Source organism: Petaurus breviceps, unplaced genomic scaffold, assembly GCF_028583685.1.
Source record: "Petaurus breviceps papuanus isolate PSGF00001 unplaced genomic scaffold, PetGlider_PUasm1.0 419, whole genome shotgun sequence".
In the NCBI taxonomy this organism is placed as follows: Eukaryota; Metazoa; Chordata; class Mammalia; order Diprotodontia; family Petauridae; genus Petaurus; species Petaurus breviceps.
This window is the reverse complement of record NW_027186324.1, coordinates 4,202,422-4,229,587: the sequence shown is the minus strand read 5'-3', so window position 1 is coordinate 4,229,587 and position 27,166 is coordinate 4,202,422. Positions and strand designations below refer to the sequence as shown.

At 40.8% G+C, this 27,166-nt stretch overlaps 1 protein-coding gene across 37 annotated transcripts in view; it reads right to left on the bottom strand.

Annotated features, from left to right (window-relative positions):
- The window catches only part of MAP4K4 (mitogen-activated protein kinase kinase kinase kinase 4), a 273,822-nt gene that overhangs the window by 23,724 nt on the left and 222,932 nt on the right, over positions 1 to 27,166 (bottom strand). For 2 of the 37 annotated variants that reach the window (XM_069100527.1, XM_069100529.1), the window contains exons 14-25: positions 25,889 to 25,975; positions 24,973 to 25,203; positions 23,796 to 23,957; positions 19,395 to 19,628; positions 18,410 to 18,516; positions 12,029 to 12,180; positions 11,456 to 11,553; positions 8,504 to 8,679; positions 7,863 to 7,983; positions 6,548 to 6,739; positions 4,107 to 4,224; positions 3,602 to 3,772 (exon numbers count right to left, since the gene is read on the bottom strand). In XM_069100527.1, coding sequence (XP_068956628.1) covers positions 3,602 to 3,772; positions 4,107 to 4,224; positions 6,548 to 6,739; positions 7,863 to 7,983; positions 8,504 to 8,679; positions 11,456 to 11,553; positions 12,029 to 12,180; positions 18,410 to 18,516; positions 19,395 to 19,628; positions 23,796 to 23,957; positions 24,973 to 25,203; positions 25,889 to 25,975 — 1,849 coding nt within the window. The remainder of the gene's footprint in view (positions 1 to 3,601; positions 3,773 to 4,106; positions 4,225 to 6,547; positions 6,740 to 7,862; positions 7,984 to 8,503; positions 8,680 to 11,455; positions 11,554 to 12,028; positions 12,181 to 18,409; positions 18,517 to 19,394; positions 19,629 to 23,795; positions 23,958 to 24,972; positions 25,204 to 25,888; positions 25,976 to 27,166) is intronic. The other 35 variants (XM_069100532.1, XM_069100533.1, XM_069100536.1 and 32 more) reach the window with 22 other exon arrangements.

The window sequence follows — 27,166 nt, the reverse complement described above, 5'->3', positions numbered from 1 at the left end:
CAGGAGGATTATGGAAGAATGAAAAAGGGTATCCCAGAATAATTAACTCTTCAAAAACCTTTGCCCTGTTTAAGAAATAAAAACAAAACAAAACCCCAAAGTAAATTAACTGAATAAAGTGCTTCAAATACAAAATAAAAGAGAGAGCTCCTTACAAGAAGACAGCTGGGTGATAAAGTGGACAAAACGATGGGCTTATAGCAAAGAAGACCTAAGTTCAAATCCGGCCTCAGACATCCTTTGTGATGTTGAGCAGTTTACTTCACTTGTCTGCCTCAGTTTCCTCAATTGTAAAACGGGAACCAAAATAGCAGCTACCTCCTAGGATTACTGAGAATAAAATACTGAGAATAATGTAATATAGTAGAACTAGTGATGAACTAGTCAGCAGTTTTAAATTAAATGTGTTGGACTGGAGAGTAATATTCCAAAGTAAAGTAGCAGACATTTTAAATCATCTTTATATATATCTGGCTAGCAATTAATATTTTGCCATTTTTTTAACTTTAATCATTTTTTGAAATGTTTAGTACTCAAATATATAATTAGCAGTAAGAGAAAAATGTATACTGCTAGGTGGCAAGAGTCGGGAAGACTCATCTTTCTGAGTTCCAGTCTGGCCTTAGATATTTACCAGCCTCATGACCCTGGGCAGGACACTTAGCCCCATTTGCCTCAGTTTCCTCAACTGGAAAATGAGCTGGAGAAACCACTTTAGTGTCTTTGCCAAGAAAACCACAAATGGGATCATGAAGAGACAGACATGACTGAAGTAATCACAAGGAGAAAGAAATCACGGATGGGCTCACTGTCCAGAAATCGTTACTAATTAAATTCATTTATGTAATGTATTTATCTTCCACAGGTTTCACAGAGTTAAAAAGGTTGCTGGAAGCTACATCTAGTCCATGCCTCTATGGATTAGGAAACTGGGGCCTAGGAAAGCTAAAAGCACTGACTCCAGAGACAGTGAGTGCTGCTTCCCATGTCCCGTGCTACCTCCCAGGCCCCTCCACCAAAGCCTTAATATTATCCCAGTGTCTCACTGGTAAGGAGGCAAGGCTACAATCCCAAAGACCGTAACTGTGCAGCACAATTTCTGGCATGTCCGGTCAAACTGGAAGGGCTTCTAGGAGAGGCTTGGGCAATAGGACTTAGTATCTGTCATCTAAGGACCAGTCTAATAATTCAGAGAGGCTCTGGGGCCTTCCTGTGAATAATTTTTTTGTCAGCCTCAGTTGATGAAAGTGTGCTGAAACATGGAGAGGTTGTGATCGCCATAAAAGGAGATTATCCATATGGATGAAATAGCATTAGGGGCCAGGTGGTATAGCAGACATTGACAGATTAAAAAGTCAAGACAAAGGGCGGCTAGATGGTGCAGTGAACAGAGCACCAGCCCTGGAGTCAGGAGGACCTGAGTTCAAATCTGGCCTCAGACACTTAACACTTAACTAGCCGTGTGACCTTGGGCAAGTCACTTAACCCCAACTGCCTTGCTTTCCCCCTCTAAAAAAAAAAGACAAGTCTTCTCTCTTGCTTTAGATCATCAATCCTAGACTCCATTCCTTTCTAACACCATAGACCTCTCCCTCTCTAGGAATTTCCTTCTACAATTTTAAAGATAATTGGGGGTAAGGGGATTAAAAGGTCTTCATAACTTCCAATCCTTTCTCTAGTTACCATTCTACAAATTTCCTTTCTTTCACTGACAAGGTAGGGGAGAGAGGGGTGATAAGAGAGGGAATTTTTGTATTAATCACACTGCTTCCATCTCCTCACTTGTCAGCCCAGTGCAATATATGATCTTCACTCCAGCCTGCTGTATTAAACATGCTTTCAAAGGTTACCAGGAATGGCCCCTCTTCAGTCCAAATTCTCCAGACTCCATTATCTAAGGAATCCTTGATGCCCCACTCTCATTCACCCCACTTGTCAAAGAAAGCTACTAAATCCTGTTGCTTCTAATTTTAGGAAACCTCTTATTCCATTGTTCACATAGCCAACACCCTAGCTCAGGCCTTAATCACTTCAACTGTGGCGACTGTTTTCTAATTAATCCTGCTGTCTCAAATCTCTGTCTACTGCAATCCATCCTCCACACTGCCGAAGGAAGAACCATATCATCCATCCGTGTCTTTCCCATCTACTCGGCACATGTATCAACTGCACCTATTTACGTATTTACCTATGTTGTCTCCCCTATTAAAATAAGTTCATTAAGGACAAGGATTGTTTTTGCTTTTCGTTGTGTCTCAGATACACGGCACATACTCTTATCTTCCTCATATGTAAAATGGTGAATAATCATAGCACCCACCTCCTAGGACTGTTTTCAGAATTGAAGGAGATATTTGTACAGCTAAGGTAACACAACAGGTGCTATTATGGAGTCTGAAAGAATCATGTTCCCAGCTTCAAATCTGGCCTCAGACAGGTACTAGCTGTGTGACCCAAGTCACTTAGCCCTGTCTGCCTCAGTCTCCTCATCTGTAAAATGAGCTAGAGAAGGAAATAAACTACTCCAGTATCTCTGCCAAGAAAACCCCAAATGGGGTCGTGAAGAGTCAGACACCATGGCAAATAACTGAATGACAACAACAAAAAATTTAATAAATGCTTTCTGAGCGACTGGTTTACCTCTCTGAAACAATCAAGCTTACTGATCCCACAACCTTTCTTCAAACTCCCTCCTAACTTGATGTCCTCAATAACTAAACAATTACAGTTCTTAAAACTTTTCTTCAATCACTCCTTCTTCTCTTCCTCAAATTAAAGGTAACCCTGAAAGCTCAGGTCCCAATTCTCTTCTCTTCCCTATCTGAGACTCTTTCCTTGGGAGAGTTCATCTCTTTTCTGGACTTTAATACTTATGTATAGATGACATGTATCTGTAAATTCAGTCCTGAATGGCCTCAAGTGTTAATCCCATTTCTCTGACTGCTGACTATGTGGAATACTTAGATGATCCACTTACGTTCAAAACCAACACTTCTAAATCTTGTAGCAGCAGGAACAATGTCCTGAGTGTTAGAAGACTTTGGTTACAGCCAGACCTGCCATTTACTAGCTTTTAGAACCCTGGATAAGTTACTTAAATCCTGAGTTTCAGACTCTTCACCTATTAAAAGAGAATAATAATACATGCCCTACCAAGCTCAATGAGTAGCTGAGATCAGATGTGAAAATATGTGTTATATTAAAACAGATATAGAATACAGAAAAAAACCTAAAACACATAAACATTCATAATATTTTTCATTATATAAACCACTGAGAAAAGTTATTACCCATACTTCCCAAAGGAAATACAAAATAATACAGATGAACAATCAGATATAACTTCTGGCTCATCGATGTGGTGACATACATCAGAATGGTTCTATGTAGACCCAACAGACATGGCGCATAGGGAAGCGAGCCGGTACCTAACTGGGAGAGATGTCAGGGAAGCAAACCACATCTGACCCTTATTAGGACTGGATGGCTATAGAATCTGAACCCTTACAGGTATCCCTAAACAAAATTCCATCCAAGGCCACTGTACACTTAGGCAGAGGAAGGGACTGAAACAAAGGGAAGAAGACACAAGACCACCTACCCCACAAGGCAGCACACAAGATTTCAGAGTTAAACCTCTTCTTGTATTTACGAATCTCCGGGGTATCACTCTGTGGTCGAGTATTTGTAGGGTTCACATTGACAACTGATCCCTTTCGGGTGGGATCTTGCCTTATTGCTTCACATCTCATTGCTTCACTAGAAAATCCCACTGAAATAGATTAAGTACATTTAAAATTAACCTCTAAAATGAGTTCAAAAGCGCTCTACCTTAATTTAAGAAAGACATTCATATGTAAATAGCTGATACTTCATTAAGGAAAGAAATGTCTAAATTTGTAAGAAATGCAAATGGAAAAAGGAAATAAAACTATGCAGGTCACTGCAAATCAAATAATGCAAGCACGATGAGAACATTCTTTGCACCCAAACTGCTGCCCTTCGTTAGCAATCCCCACTTGAGGACTCAGCTAAGTTCAAGGATAACTAATTCAAGGCACCAAAACCCTATTTTCAGTGGCTTTCTTGCTGTCGCTTTTACTTACCCACAGAAGTCACTGTTGTCCCACTAGATGGAGAAATCTGTAGTAATCTGGGGTCTATAAAAGGTGTAAAGGAGGAGGAAGATTTGTGTTTCTGGAGTGTGTTACTAGCGGACTGAGTCTGCAATGTAAATTTCAACTTTATTAATATAAATGACAATCAACAAAAATAACAACAATCAACATTTTTCAAACCACTCCTGAACTGCGCTGTTTCGACAGTACAAAGCCCCTACCCCTTATTCCAGAATCTCCCAAAAAACGTGCCAATCAGACGACACTGCGTGCACACTCCGCGCACAACCCTTTCACTGCCATCATCTCCACCTTAGTGCAGATCTCCAAGGGAGTGCTGGAGAAATGGGCTATTTTGTCAGGAGTGATCTGAAGGACCATCCTTTTCCAAGATACAGAAATAATTCACTTAAGATACTGTTACCAGCTAGCACTACCAAAATGGACTTCATTCTCTCAGGTGGCTGGGGGTGGGTGGGGGGTTTAAGATTTCTATTTGAAGCCGCCAAAAAGATATTCATGTTCTGAAATGGAATGTGATTCACCCAATAATGAATTCAGGTTTCTGCACAACAAAATCAAATCTGTCTAGGATATGGTATCTGCTCCTCCTCAGACTTAATAATTTCAGCATTTAATTATACTCATTTTCTAGTATACATTTTTTTATTTTAAACTGAGCCTCTTGCCAGAAAGCTGCAGCAGGCTAATTCAACATTATTACGTATGAATTATTATATTAGATCTGTATATTAAACAAGGGCTTGTTAATGTGAGAAGTGCAAATGGTGAAATAAGGACCACCAGGGTGATTTTTTTTTAACTAAAAAAAATCATTGGCGTTTAAATAGTGTAACTTAATACATAAAAAACAAAGAGAAGAATAGTGAAACAAACTGTCAAGTGGAAATGGAATGACAATTAAGAACAGAACAAACAGAAAAATAAAATAAACTTGCCAGTTTAGTGAGTTAAGGGTTATAGTGATAACATCACACATTAGAGCAAAATGGCACAAAGTTTAAAATATATATATAAAGGAGGAATGTGAGTGTAGGTGAGGTGCCAGTGTAGAACAAAGGAAAGTGTTTGCTCCAATTGCCTTATACCATTTTGAATACAGGGACAGGTGTCTGAGTGTCACATTACTATTGGGCTACAGTCCGTAGACCACCTACGTCTGCTATCTGCCCCCCTGGACCCACTTACATATTCTACTGCTGTTAGCAATGCCCATTACCTAAAAGTGCCATGTTCTCTTTAGGTGGAATTTTAATTGGGTGCTCACAATACAGCCAGGTAGAAAATCTGGCTCTCTGCCACTGATTATTCTAGTCTATCACCGGGCAATAGCCACCTACTTATTTGTCTGATGGCACTAAGGATTATGCTCCCGTCTATGCGCACTTTCCAAACACTGTAGCTACGTGCAAGGGAAAATAGGATATTAAACTGTTTTTGCTTTTCCAAAGCTGGCCAAAATTACATTTGCATCTTATCTTTCAGAAACCAACTTCACTCATATTTCCACCTACACACACAAAGAAATCTAGGAAAACTTGCTTAGGTACAGGGTGGCTGTGGAAACGTTATTCGTAAGTGCTCCTTCTCCCCCCTTAAACTTAGAAATGAAACTGCATTCTGGCCATTTAACACCTTCTTCCCCATTCAAGAGATCACAGATTCATTCCAATGAGCACCCAGACAGAGCATCACACTCAAGCCCTCAGAGTAAACTGAACCTCCAGAGAACAGCAGAAAAAAAAGAAGCCACTCAAAGACCACTGCTCCAGGCTCCCCTGGGAAGTCATTCTAGAAGCCCAAATCCCTTAGAATTTGGCATCTTTCAAGCTCTAAGCAGTTGTGAATTCCAAGAACAAAACCCCTTTATAACAGGGCTAGCCTCAGAAAGAGGCAGCCTGCTTTGAAAGGTCTGCTCTAAAGCCTATAGCTACACAGGTAAGGTAAGTCTACTTAACCAAGTTTCATTATAGTTTATTCATTTATTATAAAATGAAGAGGGCAAACTCCAAAATGCTCAAAAATACAGCTGCCCCCAAGCATTCCAAATATAAAATGAATCTGAATACACAGCAACTAGTTTAGTTTATTTTTTTTAACTGAATATAAAGAAAGCCATGCAACTAAACTAACTAGAGAGAAGTAAAAATAGTGAACTGGCAAGTTTTTGTTTTTGGGGGGAGGGAGGTAAGGAACTGAGCTAGGGTTAAGGGGTTTGTATGCAGATCTGAAACATGTTACTTGGGTTGAGGAGAAGGGGAAGGTGATAGAATAAAGCAGGATGGGGAAGGGGATGAGAGTGGGGGATGGGGAGGAAGGGACTTGGCAAGACTTCTTCTGCAAACTAGCCACTAGGCAGTATTTGGTCTAACCCTATGAAAGCAGCCAGCTGTGGTGCAGAGACATACCTCATTAGGAGTGAGCTTGTCCTGGGGTGTCTGTGGGGACATGGTGGGTGTCGGCTGGCTGGAGGATGGGGAGGAGGAGGTGGAGGAAGTGGAGGAGGAATGGCTTTGCTGTAAGAGATCTGGCAAGAGGTGAATGCGACCGGCAAAGCCATTGCTCTCATGGTGGCTGGCACGCTTTTGGTCAACTGTACTCTGTAGAAAAAACAGGCACACTTGTCTTGCTCAAGTGCTGCTGCAATTGCCTATGACCCTAATGACTCAGTTCTTTTTTCTTTTTGAAAGCGCTGTGTAAATTTTCAGCCTTCCCTATAAATAAAAGGGCTAATTGAGGGTTCATTTTGCCCCAATTTCTGATGACTCCTTTACTAGGTACCCGAGGTGAGAGTTGGTGTGTGTTGAGCCAACAGAAATCAAGACACGTCCTCCGGCCAGCACAACTTGACTGTTTAATCTTATATCCCTGCAAGGTCACCGTTACCAAAACAATTACGTCTTTTAGGTGTCTGCCAAGGCAAAACTGAAGAAATTACTTTCCTTCATTTCTTTGTCTTTCCCCTCCTCACTAGGCTGCTGTCCCTTGAAACACACCCAAATCCAAATCGCCTTTTTGTTGGGGGGGGGGGGGGAGGGCCCTGTTCTAGCTATTTAATAAGCATAAGTTTGTCATTGATCATTAATAGTCAGGTATAAAAATTAAGGAACACAAACAGAGAAAGTCTGTGAGATCTCACAGACACAAAAGGAGGTATTTAAATATGCAACAAATATAAGAGAACTAACATTTTGAGACATAAAAGAGAGACCTCATGACCCCCTGAAATCTGCAAGCTGTCATGCTCTCTGAGGCTCACCCTATAATGTGTTTACCCACCTGTCTCAGTGTTTTTATCTAGCTTGTCCCAGAGACATGTTCACCCCTGCAGCCTGAGAGATGTTCATAGCTGAGTGTCCTCCTCAGAACCAGTGCGTTACTCTGCTACAGAAACAAGATCTGTTTCCCTGTTCTGGGTACCCTCCACACCTGTAGCTTTTCTACTTTCTGGACACAGACTATGAGAGACTCAGCACAAGTACTTGGATGAGAACCACTGACGGACATGCAAAGGGCAGCAATGTGAGGTGGAAGGCTACTGTTTTCTCTGCATGCACCACACACCTGTATCTAGAGTCCCCAAACCACTCTCCTACCCTCTGTGCCTTGTTAACATGGACAACAGATAAAATGTAGAAACAGCAGCATGAGTGAATGAGCGAGTGGGTTAATGACTAACAGAAAAAAAACTATGATCTGTCGAGTCAGAAGAGAGGACAGTACCTGGCGGACGATTAAGGTGCCCTCTTTCGATGGGGTCATGGCAGGTTCACTTTCTACATCATCATGAACGATCATTGTTTTTACTGACTCAGTTTCACCATTGCTCAGATTCAGAGATGACCTGTTTAACCAAATACGCAATTAAAAGTTAGATTTCCGTAAGTCAGAGAGACATACTATTTCCATTTTAACTGTTATCTTCTTTTCAAAATCATCACATCAGGATATGGAAGCAAAAAGTCCCCCCACCTCTGCTCTCCCCCTAAAAAAAATGTGTGGCTTTTCCCTTAGGTTTTAACCAAAATTTTAGATTATTTTTTTCTTTGATTAAATTAATCTGGCAATTGGTTTTAGTTTTAATCAAATTTTTAGGTTTAAAAAATTTTATCTAATTAAATCAATCTGGTATCTCCCCATCCAGCAGAGTTGATGATTAAAAAAAATAAGTTGGGAATTCATATATACAGAGAACTGAGTTTTGATTATTTTAAGGAGCTGCCAAGTTTGCAAATTCTTTTATCCTGAAAAACTGAGGGTTGGTCTTTCAATTAAAAAACAAATGCCTACAGTTCCAAGTAAGGAAACAGGTAGAAGAAAGCACACACAGCCACTCTCTCTCCAAAAATATACCCAAGACTGACACTGCTCTGGTGTCCTCTGGTCCAGAAGTGGATTCATCTGCCCCTTCTTGTTCCATATCATCATCTTCTTCATCTGTTGTCCCAGATTCTTCACTGGATGAGGAATAGTCTGTTACTTTGTGCGGAGGTCGCACATCTTCTACAGCTCGAAGCTCCTTGGCCAAAGCGGTCAAGTCCTAATGGGAAGGGAGAGGCAGGATGAAGAAATAAGGGTGATCAAGGATTACAAACAAAAGGAGGGAGAGAGAAACAGAGAAGGACGAAGCCTTGAGGCAACTTTCGGTAATTTTCTCCTATGTCAAGTTAAAAGCTTTCCATACTTTTAAAACATCAATGTAGTCTTCTTGAAACTATAGGTTTGAAACAGAATATCTACTCAGGTTGTCTATCATCTTCTCATTATGGGTATGAACTCCTTTTAAGGGCATTCATTAGACATCGTAATTCAAGAACAGCATTTGTACAGGAACTTGCCTGGGAATCACATTTATGCAATTTTAAAGTTGACAATTCAATCTTCTCATCACGATCCAATGAGGCAGGTAGGACAAGGAATATTTCTCCCATTTTAGAGATGAGTTTAGATAGGTAAGTGATCTGTCCATAGTCACAAAGCTAGTTACTGTCTGAGTAGGGATTTATATTCAAGTCCCCTAACTAAGTGCCTGTGTCTTCACACGGACTATTTGTGCCCAACCTGTGGTAGAACCTTTCAAAATCATATTGGTCTGATCAGCTACAGTGAGTGGGACACACTGTACCCTGAACCCAATATAGTGATGTCATTTTGGTCTTTGAACATAAAAGATAAGAACCAACCAAAGCTTTGAATTTGCCTCTTAAGATTAAGAATGTCTCCTTATTAAGTGAAGTCACACCAATATGGCTTTTATTTTGGTTTACTGTTTCCACTGAAAAAATTAGATTACATGTCAGCCAAGGAGCCAGCTAGAATCTGAAGAAAGTTATATCATATGAAGTATCTAGCTACTAGAATAAAATTTAGAACATCCATTTCTCAGGAAAAACAAATCCACCCTACATAACTGACCTGCAAATCCAACTTTCTGTCCTTTTTCTGGGATAGATAAGAAATTTTCATGTCATTATATTAAAATCTGTATGAAATAACTTTTATAAATCTAAATATATAGCCCAAATTTGCTTAAGAATTCAATATGCTTACCCAGTAACTGTTGCTACTTATCACCAATTAGTTACTACAACCACAAGGAAGCAGAAAACAAAAGGGATTTGATTTAGGGAAAATAAACCGTACTGTATACCCAACCCCAATGTGATCTTATGGTATTAAATAATTACAACTTAAATTCAATAAATAAGGCAAATTTTGGGGGTGTGATTAGAAAAACCTATGGAAAAATTGGGAAGAAATCTCTAATACCTAAAACATACTTTTAAAGCTTGAAAGAACAAAAAGAATAATTACAAATGAAAAAGGATATGGTACAGAAAACTAGGAAAGGAATAAGTTTAGAAATCAAGGGAAAGGTTTGCTTTGGCATTCAACTTTTATAAACAGTGCTTACCACTTCTCCCTGAATCATTCAGTACAATTGTGGTTTAATTGAGTCAGAGGGATCACCATGGTGGAACCACATGGAGAGGATACAGTGTGAGGAAGCATGATGAAAGAAAGAACAGAAAACAAATCAGTCAGAAATCAGAAATCTGATTTCCACAGTGTGTAATCAGTCACACTGACCATTAATTGATTGAATGAGAGCTGTAGAGTAGCAAAGGCTTGATAGTTACAACCAGAACCCAGTTTGTCAAAGGCAGAATTTGAGTAATAAGCATGTTTTTAAAAGAACATAGTCTTATTCAATACAACATAAGAGACATTTATTAGGCACCTGCATTATTTAGAACATAGGGGTAGGCACTAGAAGAGATACAACTTTAGGCAAAACAAAGTCCCCATCTTCACTGGCATAAAAAAAATCTTGTCAATCCCCCACCTGTGTGCTGAATGAATAGATGCCAGTGTTTAAAAAAAAAAATGTGTAATTTTTTTTTTTTCTGGAGGGGAGGTGAGGCAATTGGGGTTGAGTGACTTGTCCAAGATCACACAGATAGTAATTGTGTCAAGTGTCTGAGGCCCCATTTGAATTCAGGTCCTCCTGGCTCCAGGGTTGATACACAATGCCACCTACCTGCCCCTCATGTGTAATTTTTCAAACTTCCCTATAAATGAAAGGGTTTAATTTTGCCCCAACTCCTGGATTCCTTTACTAAATGCTAGAGGTTTGATTAAAAAACATATATGTGTATATTTTATATAAGAAGGCAAACAGAACTATAAAAAGCAAATATATAACAGAAGCATAAATTATTTCCTGTTTCTTTATCAGGCTGAGATAGGGAAATAGAATAGACCTTCCTCTGCATTTTAAGGCTTTAGCAAGTTGCCTAGAGAGCTAAGATTTAAATTCAATAAATAAAGTACATTTTGAGGGTGTGATTAGAAAAACCTATGGGAAAATGAGGGTTACACAGCCAGCACAATGCATTACTGGCAGAGCTGGATCCTAAGTCTTCCTGAATTAATGCATTACTGGCAGAGCTGGATCCTAAGTCTTCCTGAATTTAAGGCAGGCTCTCTATCTCTTACGTCACCTGAGATCGTGGGGCAGGAACGATTTTCACCTTTCTTCACATCCCCAGCATTTAGCATAGTGCCAAGTACATAGTAAGTGCTTAATAAATGCTTGTTGACTTTATAACGCCTTTCTTAGAAGGGTTACTACAAGTAATTGTGAAGCTAAAAGCACTTCATGCCCAGCTTGATACACTCTCAGGACTTTACCTCCCATCTTACAGGCTCAGTACAAAAGGCAGCAGCAATTGCGCTTCGTGAGTCTTTCCACACAAAACCTCACAAAGAGAGGGGAAAAAATGGTAAAAGAATTTTGGATACAACTTTCTTACGGCAGGTTTGTGAGGTCTGAAGACTTCTTTTTTCTCTTCGGGTTTTTTTGCTGCATTTTCATGGCGTTGGGATGGCGAACCTTCTGATTTTGATGATGCTGTCAAGACCAAATCCCAGAAATTGAGAGGAGGGAAGATACAGATGATGATTATTCAAATATATCATGTCCACATCCCCCACCCCCCAAAATTAGATACAACAGTACTAAGGTAAGCCTTATCTAGGTTCTTTCTAGACCTTCCCACTCCCACTGCTCATCCCTATCTATAAAAACTGACATTCAACCAGGAGGAATCCCCTGGTCCCTCACTCTAAGCTTTTTTTCCTCAGAACATTTTCATGTTCTATAAGTAACAGCCTCAAAAAGGACAGAGATAAAATAAACCCCCCGCTTGTCTTAATAGCACAGGGAGCTTCAAGGACAATTTTTTCCCAAGTAAATTAAAACTGAAAATAGAAATTATAGAAATCTTTAGTAAAAAAAAAAAAAAATACCCCAAAGCAAAGTGAAAGCTTTTCTTAGGAAGAAGAAAAGTAAAGAAATAGAAAAAAACAGAGAAAGGAAGTCGTACATCTCACTCTGAAACGTTCACCGGATCCACTCTGCGAGCCAGGATGGGACCCTGGCTGTGAGCCTGAATTACTTGAACCTGAGGAGCTGCCACTGCCAGGCCTCGGCACCAGCTTCTCTACCCTCTCCCACAGCAATCTGGGTTCAATATTGCTATTTGGAAAGAGAAGGACGGGGATAAAGGGTGAGAGACAGAAAAAAGTCCATTTCATTAGCTCAAATTGCAGGAATACAATCGTAAACATAAATCAAACTATGCATTGAGTTCTTGGTAAGGAATTGATCTAAATCACCTACCTAGAACATTGTTAATGTATCTTAATTTCAAGGAAGCACACCAACTTCTTTACTACTTTCTTTGTGCCCAAGGGAAGAAAGGAAATGACATAATATATCTTCAGACCAGAAATTGGTAGCCTATAATACTAACACTAACTCTGGTAACTACTGATGGTAGTGTCTTCTATTCTCTTAAAGTCAAGTACAAGAAGCAAAAGAAAGCAGGCTGGCAATGGGACTAGTGCACAGCTATTCTGTTTTAACTGGTGATGTGATTTGTGTTCTTACTGGTTCTTAAAAACATCATGAGTTTTTAGTTTTACTATAAATACACATTGTACCCCTTATATATATATGAGGCCATGGCTTAATTCCTCCATTGGATGGTTATTACTTGTGTGGCCTTTGGAGGGCAAGTCCCGTAACCTCTCTGGTTTCCAGGTTTCTCACCTGTAAAATGACAAGGCTGGACTAAATGTCCTCTGGGGTCTCTGCCACGATGTTCACCACACTCACTTTTATCTTTTCTTTGTTCCCTCCTATTATTACCTATTCCTTATGTGACTTTCTCCTTTGGATGCTTTCGGCTCTTACGGTGGCAAGCATGGATTTTGCTTAACCCCAGTGGTGGTACCAAATGTTATCACAAGGACAGTCCTCAGCTCACATTGGAAAATGGAGTGTGGGAGAAGTGAAAAGGAAGGAAATATGTGAACATGACAGTAGAAGAACTGACAGGTGTCTTACAACACCCTGATTTATTCAATATATGAATGTATTGACTGATCCCCATCTGTAATCAAGGAGCAGGGTCTTAACATAAGATGACAAAGTATAATTTTTCATAAAAGAGTTATTAACAGGACCTCAATTAAAGAACCTGTTAACAGACCTGTGCTTTCTAATGTGTATGTAATCAACTGAATTCAACAAAAACTAAGTCCTTTTATTCTGCATACAGTAAAAGGAGAGTTAGTGGTTCAAATCTGGCCTTTGATACTTAGAGCTTATATGGGCCTCATTACTCACGTAACCTTTATGTGTCTTAAATAACTCCCTAGGATTTATCTTATATGACACATATGAACTGAGAGACGGTATTCCCCACTCAGAAAAAATCACTGATCCTTTGCATATTTTCACATGAGTAAGCATAGTGTTAGGGCCTAAGGGCACAAGTTCAAAAATGACAAAATTTCTTCCCATGTGGAATTTATAATTGAGTAAGGGAACAAAGCTGTACAAATCATTATAAATGTAGGTGTGAAGGTAAAAGGATATAGAAGAAATGAAGTGAGTTTATAAGATACTCAGGGAGGGAACGATCACATCTAATTGTGGTGGATGGCAGAAGGCTCCTTTAAGGAAGTGACATGTAAGGTGGGACTTAGGAGAAGAGAACGATTTCTCAAGGAGAGAGTGGGGTCTCAGGTCTTGGGGGGGAGGGGATATCATGTCCAAAGATGCTGAGGCAAGAGAAGGCAGGATGATATAAAAAACAGCCATTAGTACATCTACCTAGAACATAGAGTATATGAAAGGAAGGAATATGAAATACTAGAGAGATAGATTAGTACAGGTTGTGGAAGGCCTTTCGTTACTACAGATTGTTTTTGCCATTCCCACAATTTAATAACTACAACTGAAACCACACAAGGGTTTTATGAAGTTCCTTTTTTTTAAAACCTCACCAAAAAAAAAAAAATTCAAATTCTATAGCTAAGGGACTGCAAGGCTGAGAGGCCAAACTGATCTCCCAAGGTCTATTAATATGCTAAGTGATTTTTAAGAAAAAAATGTATATATTAATGATATTCAGATCCACACGGACTATTCTCAAAATTCTAGACAGACCCATGATGACAGCATCACAACTTCCTTACATGGGTTTGCCGAGACTGAGTTAACTAGGCATTGACTGAGGCAGCTAGATGGCATAGTAGAACTAGAGACAGGAAGATCTGAGTTCCAATCTGGATCCCAGATACTTACTAGATGTGAGACCCTGGGCAAGTCACTTAACCTCCATCTGCCTTAGTTGTATGGTGGTGTTGCATCTGTATTTGTAGTAGGTAATGTATTTGTGCCAGTTTATTTGTAAAGTGCTAAATATATACTAGCTGCTATCACCATCATCATTATTATTTTTTTAATTTATTTTTTAAATGCTTTATTAACTTCTGATTTACATCGTTCATTTCCACCAGATTTTGAGTTACAAATTTTCTCCCTGTTTTTCCCCTACCCACCGCCCCAAAATAGCAGTCCCACAGGATATCCCCTCCTCCAATCTGCCCTCTCCCATATTTTCTAACATACCCCTTTCGACTTTTCCAGTGGATCTCTATGCCCCAGTGCCTGTATATCTTATTTCCCAATTACATATAAAATAGTAATAATAATAATACTAATATATACACACATATACATATATACATACATACATATATATTTGAGTATTTGATTTTAAAACTTTCAATTCCAGATTCATTCCCTTCCTTCCTTGTCACCCACCCTTACTGGGAAGATAAGCAGTTCAGTATAGGTTGTACATATGTAGCTAATGCAAAACAATAACACAGTAGATATATTGTAAAAGACTGACTATATTTCCCTCCCTCCTATCCCACCTCCCATTTGTTCTATTCTTTACTTTGATCTTGTCCCTTTTCAAAAGTGGGTGCTTCCAACTTCCTTCCCCCCCAGCCTGACCTCCCTTCCATCATCCCCCCTCTCATCCCCTTCCCCCCCACTCTCTTGTAGGGTGAGATACCCTATTTAGTGTGTATATTATTCCCTCTCTAAGCCAAATTCAATGAGAATAAGGTTGACCTGTTCCCTTTTGCCTTCCTATTCTTCCCCTCCATTGAAACCATTTTCCCTTGCCTCTTCTATATGAAATAGTTTACCCCATTCTGTCTCTCCCCGTCTCCTCTCATTATATTCCTCTCTCACCTCTTAATTTCACCTTTTAAGTATCATCCCTTCCTGTTAAATTGGTCCTGTGCCCTCTATCTACGTATACCTCTAAACATATATACACACATTCACATATGTATTCATATGCCCATATACCCTCATATATAGACATATATATATATTCCTATTCCCTTCAACTATTGAGAAAAGTCTCATAAGTTACTCTTATTGTTTTTCCATGTAGGAATGTTAATAGTTCAACTTTGATAAGTTGCTCATGATTTCTTTTCCCTGTTTACCTTCTCATGCTTCTCTTGCTTCTTGTATCTGAATGTCAGATTTTCTATTCAACTCTGGTTTTTTCAGCAACAATGCTTGAAAGTCCTCTATTCCACCGAATGACCATATTTTCCCCTGAAACATGATACTCAGTTTTGCTGAGTAGGTGACTCTTGGTTTTCATCCCAGCTCCTTTGACCTCCGGAATATCATATTCCAGGCCCTTAGATCCCTCAGTGTAGAAGCTGCCACATCCTAGGTTATCCTGATTGTGTTTCCACAATATTCAAATTGTTTCTTCCTGGCTGCTTGTAATATTCTCTCCTTAATCTGGAAATTCTGGAACCTGGCTATAATATTCCTAGGAATTTTCTTTTTGGGATGTTTTTCAGGAGGTGATCAGTGGATTCTTTCAACCTCTATTTTGCCCTCCAGTTCTAAAACATCAGGGCAGTTTTCTTTGAGAACTTCCTGGAGGATGATTTCTACGTTCTTTCTTTGATCATGGCTTTCAGGTAGTCCAATACTTTTTAAATTATCTCTCCTGGATCTATTTTCCAGGTCAGTGGTTTTTCCCATGAGATATTTCACATTGGCTTCTATTTTTTCATTTGTTTGGATCTGTTTAACAGCATCATGATTTCTCATAAAGTTACTAGCTTCCATTTTCTCCAATCTAATTCTGAAGCAATGATTCTCCTCATTGAGCTTTTGAGATTCTTTTTCCATCTGGCAAATTCGGCTTTTTAAGGCATTTTTCTCCTCATTGCCTTTTTGAGCCTCTTTTACCATTTGAGTTAGTCTATTTTTCAAGGTGTTATTTTCCTCAGTCAGGCTGTTGACTCTCATTTCGTAATTTTCTTGCATTGTTCTCATTTCTCTTCCCAATTTTTCCTCCACTTCTCTTATCTGCTTCTTAAGGTCCTCTATGGCCTGTAACCAGCTCTTATTTTCCTTTGAAGCTTTTGGTGCAGGAGTTCTGACTTCACTGTCTTCCTCCTGTTCCATGCTTTGCTCCTTTTTATCCCCAAAATAGGAGTCTGATGTTGGAATCTTCTGTCTTCTTTGTTTCCTTTGCCTGGTCATGTCGCCCCTCAGTCTCTTGACCCCTGGGTTTTTTGCCACAGTAGGACTCTGCCACCAGACAGGGGAGCTTTCGTCCCAAACGCTGGGGTTTTCTCAGCTGCTGGAAGCATTAGATGGGTGCCCTCTCTGAGGCCTCCACCTGCTCTGGCAAGCTGGACACACACCCCAGGACCTCCACCCTAGACTGCAATCCAGATCCAAGCAGGTTAAAGCAAGAGCGATTACCCCTCAGATTGGTGCTTGGTCCCCCTTCACTCTGAAGGCTAGGAGCTGAAGCTGCCACGTGGCACTGGCTGGCTGTGCCAGCCTCTCAATGGCTTCTTGCCCTGGGGTCAAAAGCCCTGCACTCCCACTTACTGGGTCCCAAAGTCCAGACTGCATTGACCTCTCACTTTGTCCTTCACATCTATGTGTTGATAAATCTGGAAACGGCCACAGCTGCTGCTGATCTGGAGTCCCTCCTGCTGGTGTCTGGTCAGGCCTGCCCTGGGGCTAAAGCCTTGGTGTGGGGCTGGGCTCAGCGCTGTGCTGACCTATTCCTGTCACCCTGCCGGCCTGCCGGGCTGTCCTCAGCAGAAGGTTAGCTTCTCTGTGCCATTTTGTGGGTTCAGCAGCTCCAAAGTTTGTTCAGAGTCTGCTTTTACATGGATTTGGGAAGGTGGAAACCGGAGCAGGGGGGAGGTCCTGCTTCTACTCCACCATCTTGACTCCGCCCCATCATCATTATTAACAAATTTCTTGCATTTATTACTAAAAAATCTTTAATGGCTCCCTCCTGCTTTTAAGATAAGAAACAAAATCCTCAACCTGGCATTTAAAGATTGCCGCACACAATCTACTGGCTACCACCTACCTTTCTAGCCTTTTATTTCATATGATTCTCCTTTATGCATGTCCCAGTAACCTGCTAGCTCTTTCTCATATATGATATGCTGTATCTAACCTCCATCATTTATAAAACTAATTTCATCATGCAAGGACTGTAGCTCATTCTCATTTCCATCTTACTGTATCCCAGTTTCCTTCAAAACACAGCTCAGAACCCACTACACAAAGCCTTTTCTGACTTCCCCAGTTACCAGTACTCTCCCTTTTGAAATGATTCCGTATTGTGTCGTATACACTTGGTATTTAATTATGTCCACAGTGTATTCTCATTTCCACCCCCTACTCCAGGAATGTAAACTCTTTTAGGGGAGAAACTATTTTTAGTGTTGTCTTTGTGTACCCAGAGTTGAATACAATGCCTTGTACATAATGCTTGAATAATTACTGCTGAATTGAATTTTGATTCTCTACTTAGTCATCATCAGTGAGGCCTTATTTGTGGCACCTGCATTCCCATCCCTCCACTGAGGTTCAAAACACAGAAATAATCACTCAAAATGATGGGCAAATGGAATTTGGAATAACTATTCCAGAGGTCAGTGCCCTAGATTTTTTGTTCCTTTTTGAGCATTTGGCATCATTCACCAGTGCCAAGAAGATGCTAATAACCCTTTGTCTTTAGTTCTCTCCTTCCATTCATGCCAAGTTAACAATAGTTTAATATAGTCACTTTATAACTATTAAAATGGCAAAGTGGTTTCACAGGTCTCCATTCTCTGTAGAACCATCTATCCCTGTCTATTGAGAAGAAAAATAACAGATTTTCAAAGCAGCTTTTCTTTTTCTAGAAACAGCATTTGTCTAGAAGTTCAGAATTCACAGTTATACACATAATGTATTCTTCTCCACTGTTCTATCTAAAAGGCAATATGAAGAACGCTGAGATTGTACAAGAGAATGGAGTAGACTTGACTCTAACATTTTCCCTTACCTTGTAGAGTTTCTTTGACCTGCTTGATTATTTTGCTGCCCACTGCCCTGCAGTGGAGAATCACGGCGAGACAAAACAGGAGAACGGGACGTTGTTCTCACAGGTACCTTAGGCAGAGAAAGCAGGATAATTACATTACTGAAAAAAGCAGGGAAAAAGCTATCCCCACTAAAGAATGCACTTAAATAATTTCTAATCATGTGACCCAACCTGTTAAGATGGACCCAACCAGCCCTTTTCCCTACTGCTAATAAAGCTTCCTGTGGTTCCCCATGCATCCAATGAGGAAGACAGAGAACCTAGTCTAAGGTACCTATGGAGCCAACACAAACATTCTCCCTGTGTCTGACATTTAAAAAGAATATGATGTTTCGACTGAAGCTTCAGTGGCAGGGAACACACAAAGCATTTTGCTGAGATAATGTGAGAACCAGGAAAAAATGCTCAAAGGAAATGAACAATGAGCTCTACACATGGGTCAGCAGGAGGGAGAGGCTAGCAGGAAGCAAGGAAGTATTCAGAAGAAGCAAATTCCCAGTGGAAGGGGGAAATCCACCCAAATGTCCCTTTGTTTAATTCTATCATCTTGTGAAGAAAAACAAAAATGTCTTTTGGAAAAGAAAATAATAGATTTTTCCTATGATTTTAAGGCTCTACCATTTGGATTAATTTTTCTCTGAAGTCTTTTCCTGAACATTTTTAACGTTTTATTAATAGTGTGAAATAAATCACATAGCTCTTATATGCCATAATAAGGCATCTGCCAATGCAGAAGCTAATTACATTCGGTCTGGAAACCTATTTGTTGTAGGTTTGAGCCTCAAATATTTTGGGTTACACCTGTTGTTGGCTAGGCACAACTGGCTGTTTCTGAAGTCCCTCCCCACAGTATGTACCCTTCTGTTAAGTTTCACTGCCCCATTAGCTCTGGTGAAGAGTCACCGCACCCTTAAAAAATGTATACGTCTGTCTTTCTACTTCTTACCCTTGGGGGCACCTCGTCACTGTCTGATCTAGACCAAGCCTTTTGAGTGGGATCGGGTACCTCCGACTTAGAGTCAGAACTCTGACTTAGCACCTCACTGCGTGAAGGTGGACATGGGTCCTGAGAACGAAGATGGTGATGTGCAAATTTGGGAGGAGAAGGGTCACTGAAGGAATGGGATCGCGAGACAGGGGAAACATTGTTCTTGAGAGATGCCAGATGGGACCACTGTACCTTACGAGAAAACAAAACACAAAACATTCAATGCGTTCTGCATAAAACTGGCTTTCCAGTCAACACCAAATCCAAAGTGAAGAGGTGGTAACAAGGGACACGCAGAGGAAAGATGGTGGGAGGCAAGGCAAGACAATCACCAGAAAAGAAAGTGACCCAGAGGGCACAACATGGAGAGAAATAACAAAGGCATGTCTGCAAGAGAAAGTCCTCAAGGACACATATCTAGGCAACAAGATCAGGTACTTCTGACTTAAGAGTCTGCGTCCCCCATGCACACTAGAGAGCTACAGTTTTCATGGATCATCTGGTGCATGCACACACATGTCAAGACAGGAGGGCAGGAAAGGAAGGAAAAGAACATACAAGATAAAGACCACTGCCAAACATGCAAACCTAAATACATCCATCTTCACATTACCTGCTAGATTAAATTTCAGACACAATTAGCAAAGAAATAGCACATTCATATAAAAAAAATTAAAGACAGATGCCTTTATGACATTACAGTTCATTCTGTAAAAGTTCATTCTAAAAACAAACAAAAAAAACCCAACTTGTCAAAGCCCTGTACCAATCTTTTCTTCTTCACCCTTCTGTTTTCAAATAATAATGGCTCCAAGCATTCTCAACCCAGTTTTGCAAGATGAGAAATGTGGCTTCTTTAGGAATCTGGAGCACTGTTTAACTTTTTCAAATTTAAAATTTCTTATGTTCAACTTTTTTAACGCACTGCTGCTGCTGGTTTGTTTGGATTTTTTTTTTGGCTGGAGGAGTGGAAGGGAAGGGGAAGAGAGGTCATGTGACATAATTCAGAAATGTGACAATTATTAATCAGCTGAATTTAACCAGTTGCTACTAAATTACTTAGCATTACTAAAGGAATGAAAAGAAGGATGGACAGAAAAATCAAATTGATTATATCATCTTTATGTATATAAGCATAAAAACTCTACATATATTTAGCATAATGGTACTACCTACCTATGCAGTACCATCATTTTAAAAATGAGATTCATATAACGACATTTTTAAAGCCCCTAAAAAAGTGTGTTTTTTTATTTTCAGGAAAAGGCACTATAAAATCAATATATTAACTGATATTGTGAAAAAAATAATATCCTTCACACGAATAGATTTCCAAAGTTTCATATATATAGTAACTGACCCTCTGTATTGTCTTAGACAAGAACTATTTTTGTATAAGAGGGGCAGGATAGACTGCTTTTAGGAACCACTCTAAACAGAAGGAAAGAAAAATCAGTCTATAAGCCAGGGACTCTGCTAGAATTTTCCAAATTCCGTAAGTGACCATATGTACTCATAATGACTCTAAAGATTTCCTTTCTACGGTTAATAAATCTTCATGACTTTAGGAAAATACCCTTCCATCCTCCTTACTTTCCATTTTACCCACCCTGGAACATAAGAGCACTGAAACCCTGGCCAAGCGATTCCTGGCACTGTGTACAGACAAGCTAAAGACCCCATTGGCTCCTGGGTGGCACCTGAGGAAATTTCTGTGGATTGGTACTCAAACAGTATATTCCCCACCATATTAACTGCTATTTTTCTCTTGTAGATGTTTTCATTCTCTCCCTTTCTGAGATTTTTCCTTTTCTTATTTTCTTTCTCCTTCCCCATCTATCCTATGATTCTACCACAGAGGTTAGCTAAGGGGATTTGTTTAGGCCCTGTACTGTTACTGTGGGTCAAAAAGAAGGGGGTTCCTTCTCCCCATGAAGAAAAACCCTTTTGTCTACTGCTTCCTTCCTCTATTACTATTCATTCCTTAGGTTGAACACCGATATGCTGGGGATCACTGTCACAAGCTGATGCCATCACAGAATACTGTCCTCTCAAGTTTTCATACAAAACCCTGCTATGGTTAGGATGTGCATTTAACCAATGCAGACGGAAAAGCTGCATGAGCCTTCCACCTGGTCCCTACAGAATCAGACACTTCTTCCAGGAGATCCTACAAGCAGATGCTTTGGAGATACGGGGTGGTGCTGTCTATTTCTGGCTCTTAGGACGCCTGCTCTCTAGGGCTTCAACAATGTGAGTTCTTTTTCATTCAACGCAAGGCAAGTTGGGTGCTCCCCATATCCGTAAGCCTCCATCCTCCCCTCTTCCCCACAACTCAACATGAACAAACTATGCACAAGCAGTGTTGGCAAACAGATATCCAGCGGCAGCGTTGCAAAGCAGGCAGTGGGGTCACGGGCCTGACACAGGTAGGCATTGCTTCAGCTTCAAAAGCAAAGGCAAGACATAGGAAGAAGTCTTTTCTTCTAGACCTTTACAGTAAAGATGATAAAATGTAATGCTATAAGCTGCCTCTTCTCTTGATTTCATTATTTCCATCAATGGCCAACCCCCAAGTTTGAAACCTTAGGGCCATCCATAAGCTCATCCCTTAATCAAACAGCTACTAAATCTGACTGTTTGTACTTGTGTCCTTCTTGTCACACCCATCCTCTTCACTGCTTCCACCCTATTAGAGGGCCCCGTTTCCTACTAGTAGCCAGACTACTGTGATGATAAAAGCTTCTACCTGTTTTTCCTAATTCTAGACTCTGCTATCTCCAATCCATCCTGGATGCCGCTGCCAGAGCAATATTCTTTTATTTGGGGTAGGGGATGGTGTGGATGGAGAAGGCAATTGGGGTTAAGCCCAGGGTCACAGACCTTTAAGTGTCTGAAGCCAGGACTGAACTTAGGTCCTTCTGACTCCAGGGCCAGTGCTCCATCCACTATTATCACCGATCTGCCCCCAGACCAATATTCTTTTATTTGGGGTAGGGGACGGTGGGGATGGAAAAGGCAATTGGGGTTAAGCCCAGGGTCACAGACCTTTAAGTGTCTGAAGCCAGGACTGAACTTAGGTCCTTCTGACTCCAGGGCCAGTGCTCCATCCACTATTATCACCAATCTGCCCCCAGAGCAATATTCTCAAAGCACAGCTCTGACCTTTGGGTAGTTTCCGATCACCTACTAAACAAAGTTCAGACTCCTCAAATCCTGCCTGTGAGCCACTGACTGGCTGGCTCTGGAACTCTAGGCAAATCCCTTTATTTCTCTCGTGCTCAAAGGGTCACAGATTTGAGCTCAAAGTGACCACAATGGTCATGAGTCCATCCCTGATCATTTTACAGATGAAGAAAATGACATTAAAAAAGGTTAAGGGTCATACAGCTTTTTTTCTCATTTATAAATGGTAAAAATTCCCTTATCACACTGCTGTGACAGTCAAACAAGGTAATGTAGGTATTTATAAAGCACCTTACATACCTTAAAATGAAATCTAAATTTCAATTGATACTATCATTAAAGGGTTGACTGAGACACTGCCCAAGTTTTCTAATCTTATTTTCACCATCTTCCTTCCAAAATTGCATTCTGGGCAAACTGATGTATTAACACTCCTGCAACACTACCCATTTCCCTTACTTTGTTCATGCTGCTTTTAGTTTCTTCTCTCCTGGCTTGTCTATACAAATCTATGTCTTTGTTTCAAGGATCATCTCTTCCTCTGGGCCATTCTCAGTCCTCTGCAGCCAGAAGCAATCTTATTGAACATAAGTTTTTGCACCTCTCTTTCAACATTGTAATTTGTATTCCACTAATTCTTATACAAGTCTCTTCTCCCCTACTAGATAGTCTATAAGCTCAATAAAGAGTTTATGGCTATTATTCCATATGTCCCCTACACAAGTACCCCACACAATGATGACCTAACATGCAACAAGCATTCAAGGCCCATTTGTTATATAAATGTTGGCATCCAGTAGTGCTCTTTTATTTGTTTACATATATTTGGTCTCTTTTGGGGAGGGGAGAAGGCAGGGCGATTAGGGTTAAGTGACCTGCCCAAGGTCTGAGGCCAGATTTGAACCCAGGTCCTTCTGACTCCAGGGCCGGTGCTCTACTCACTGTGCCACCTGGCCGCCCCAAGTAGGGTTCTTTTTAAAAGAGATCTTTCCCTGCTCCCCCCCCCCCATCATCTATATCTCCCTTTTTAAACAACTCTTCTGCTTACCCTCAAACTGTCTAAGTGACGTAAAAACAAGCCTCTCCATTGCACTGCAGTATAGAGGGCAGTCCTAGAGCTTGATGAGACAACCAAACAGGTCCCCCTGACCCGACCATACTTCCTGCTGCTACCTGTGGTTCCACTGGTTTCTGGAGGGCAGGGTGTACCGACTCGGAGTTGCCATTGGAAAAAGACTCTGATCTTGAAGGCACTGGCGGCTCCAAAACTTTGCCTGTCTGCTTAGACTGTGCTTCGGGGGAGCCTTGGTTAGTTTTCCTAAATCTATCTTCCACCTGCACAGAAGATATAACTCACTGTTAGTAAACTAGAGCTTAAACACCCCTAGGGGACTCACACGAGGTCTCTTTAATTGTCCTTAGCTACTAGAAAAGCCAGAGCTGAAACGCAGCAAAAGAAAAAGTAGCATTAGCATTTGCTTCAGGAAAACAAAAATACTTTTTTTAAGACAAAAAGTGAAGTTTGTTAGTACAAGGTAGCCAAAAAGAATTTTCATGGCCAGCTGTGACTAAAGCACATTTCAAAGAAAATCATTTTGCATATTTCGCTAGGGAAAAAAAAATAACAAAACAACACACTCGGCTTTTCTCATAGCTCTCTAAAAACCAGCAGAGCTATCATTGGTTATAGGGGACCAGACCCAGAGAGTCTAAACAGATAATTAAGGAGTTTGGTATGTTTCTATGAGATTACAGACTTGGTCTCCATGAGAAAATGTACACTGCGAACATCTTACCTCCTTGGGTCAATTCTGAGCCTAGGGCCTTCCTCCTGTATTATCTAGTACTGAAGTTCATTAACTCACGAAATCAGGACTATCTAAAAAAACTCATAAGGCATCTCCCATCATGGCCAAATTTCCCTATCTGTGGTGGTAATCTGTAACTCCACACCGCCACCCCCCGCCCCCCCAGAAATTATAAAAATAAATGTATTCAAACTCTCTCTTAAAAAAACAAATCTAAGGACAATTCAGGCACACCATTGCCACTTCACATTTCATTTGTCCATCTCTTTCTCTTTTTTTTTGGAGGGCAACTGGGGTTAAGTGACTTGCCCAAGATCACACAGCTAGTTATTTTGTGTGTGTGTGTTAAGTGCCTGAGGTAGGATGTGAACTCAGGTCCTTCTGACTCCAGGGCCACCTAGCCACCCCTCTGATCTTTGTCTTTCAACTGAAATTTGCCACTGAGGCAGCAGCCCACTGTCCTGGAGAGAATGCTGGCTCTGCTCCTCGCTAGCTGGGTGACCTGTGTCCCGTGACTCCAGCCGGCGTCCCGAGACAGTTACCTCTCGAGCTCTTTCAGCGGGTTCGTAGTGAGGCTTTGTTTCGGGAGGATGGTAACTCTGCTTATTTCTTTCTTGCTGCTGCTGCTGCTGTTGCTGCTGCTGCTGCTGCTGCTGCTGGTGATGCCTCCTGTGGTCATGCTGTAAGGACAGGAGATAGGCTTGTTCCTGCTGCAGCTGCCTCTGGAGTCTCTCTGCCTGCCGGTGTTCCTCCATCTCCCGCCATCTATATTCCTTTAGGAAGGAGAGAATGACCAAAGTAACAGGGTGTCGTCCATCTGTCAAGTCCCCGGAGGGAAAACAGACCGCCTATTTTGTTTCTCTCCTTTTACGGTTTTTTTTTTTTTGATGCATCAAAATTCAGGGATTTTTATATGGCATGGTACCTGTAGGAAAACCTGACAGAATAGTGCTAACCATGATAATTACTGGATTGTTAGGACCAAACTGGCTCCCCCGCCCCGAGATAATGATTTCAATAAAGATGTGACGCTTTTAGAACAGAGACTGCGTCTGTAACGATACTAAACAATGCCCCCGGTTAACTTTATGTGGTGTGTGCTTGGAATCCGGAGCGTTAAGCACTCTCCGTTCTTTCGATGAATGCCAAGGTCTGCGCAAAAAAACCAAACCAAAACAAAACAAAAAACCAAAAAACTTGACCGCCAAAAACAGAACAGCTCAACTTATTGAGGTGAATAAAGAAAGCAAGCCCTCCTCTGGATGTGAGCAGAGGCCTCCTCTGTGCTGTGCCTGTCAGCCCACTACACTAACAGAAACGGCCATTGAGTCCAGCTCCATTGTTCCTACAGTGAGCGCAGCTGTGCCCAGCTGGGGGACGGGGGCGGGGGGAGAGTCCTGGGCCTGGCCGGATAAATGAGCCCTGAAGCTAGGGAACAAGACAGATACAGTGCGTTACCAGTAACATGGCCTGCTCCTGGAGCAGCTGCTGCTGAAGGACTTCCAAGTGCCGCTGCTCTTCTTGTAGCTGCCGCCTGATATACTCCTGTCACATAAAAATGACCCAGCAGTCAATTTATTCAAAAGGAGTGCAGCAGAACCCCCTGCGTGGCCACTTTCCCCAAACCTCTTTGGCAACAGTTCACTTAGGGACAGATGCCTGAAAAAAACCGTTCCATGAAGGCCTTAGACTCTTAAGATGGGTCCACAAAGAAAAGCCTCCGTAGGTGATTAAATAGGGACACATACTCTAACGCTGTGTATTTGTATACACAGGTAAGCATCCGGATGAGACTCGAATGATGGACTTTAGAAAAGCAAGAATTCAATGTATAAGTACAGCAAACTCTTGGTTATCTGGGAAACGGGGGGGTGTTCTGGTTAAGCAAAACTTCTGGTTAATAGAGTTAACATATACACCATGCAGAGATTATCCATTTTAAAGGCATACCACAAAAACATAGCAGTGAAACACTTCTGATCATATCTGTATCTTTCTTGGATGATTCTGAAATCACCCGGAAGTACTTCAATAAATATAAGTAAAAGCCATCAGCTCTGCAATTTTAATCTCAATGCTATCTAGGAAACAATAAAAACAGGTCTTCAGTGACCCTCTTTGGCTTTTTGTTTGTTTTTTTGTTTTCTGACAAGGAAAGTCATTAAATGATGAAAAGTGCTAAACACCTCCAAAATGCGTTTTTAAGATGCTGGAATGCCTATCCTGGTGTTGCTGTCATGTCACAATGACAATATCAGGACACTGAGAATCAAGAGACCTAGATTACGATTTCAACCCCACCACGGACACCTTCTGTGGCAGGTCATTTAACTTCTCTGGCTATTTTTTCATCTGAGGAATGAATGACTTATAGTACCTGCCATACCTAACTCACAAAATAATTTTGGGAGTTTCAAATGAGAAAAAGATCATATCAAAAGGATCACAGACTTAAAATTTTATGGGGATCTTAGAAGTCAGGTATTCCCCATCATTTTGCAGACAAAGAATCTGATAGCACTTTAAAAAATATAGATCACTCTATACCCTCTTTTTAAAATGAGACAATGACCTAACTTCCTACCCTGATAAAGGATATGGGTATAAGTAGCTGGGGGGAAGGTAAGGGTATAGGGAAGAGTCATTCCGAAGTCCATAAGAATTATTTTCATGGGAAAACACTCCCATTTTGTGAACTTTCACCTCTTGAGACCACTTTTTCCCATGCAGTGTTTT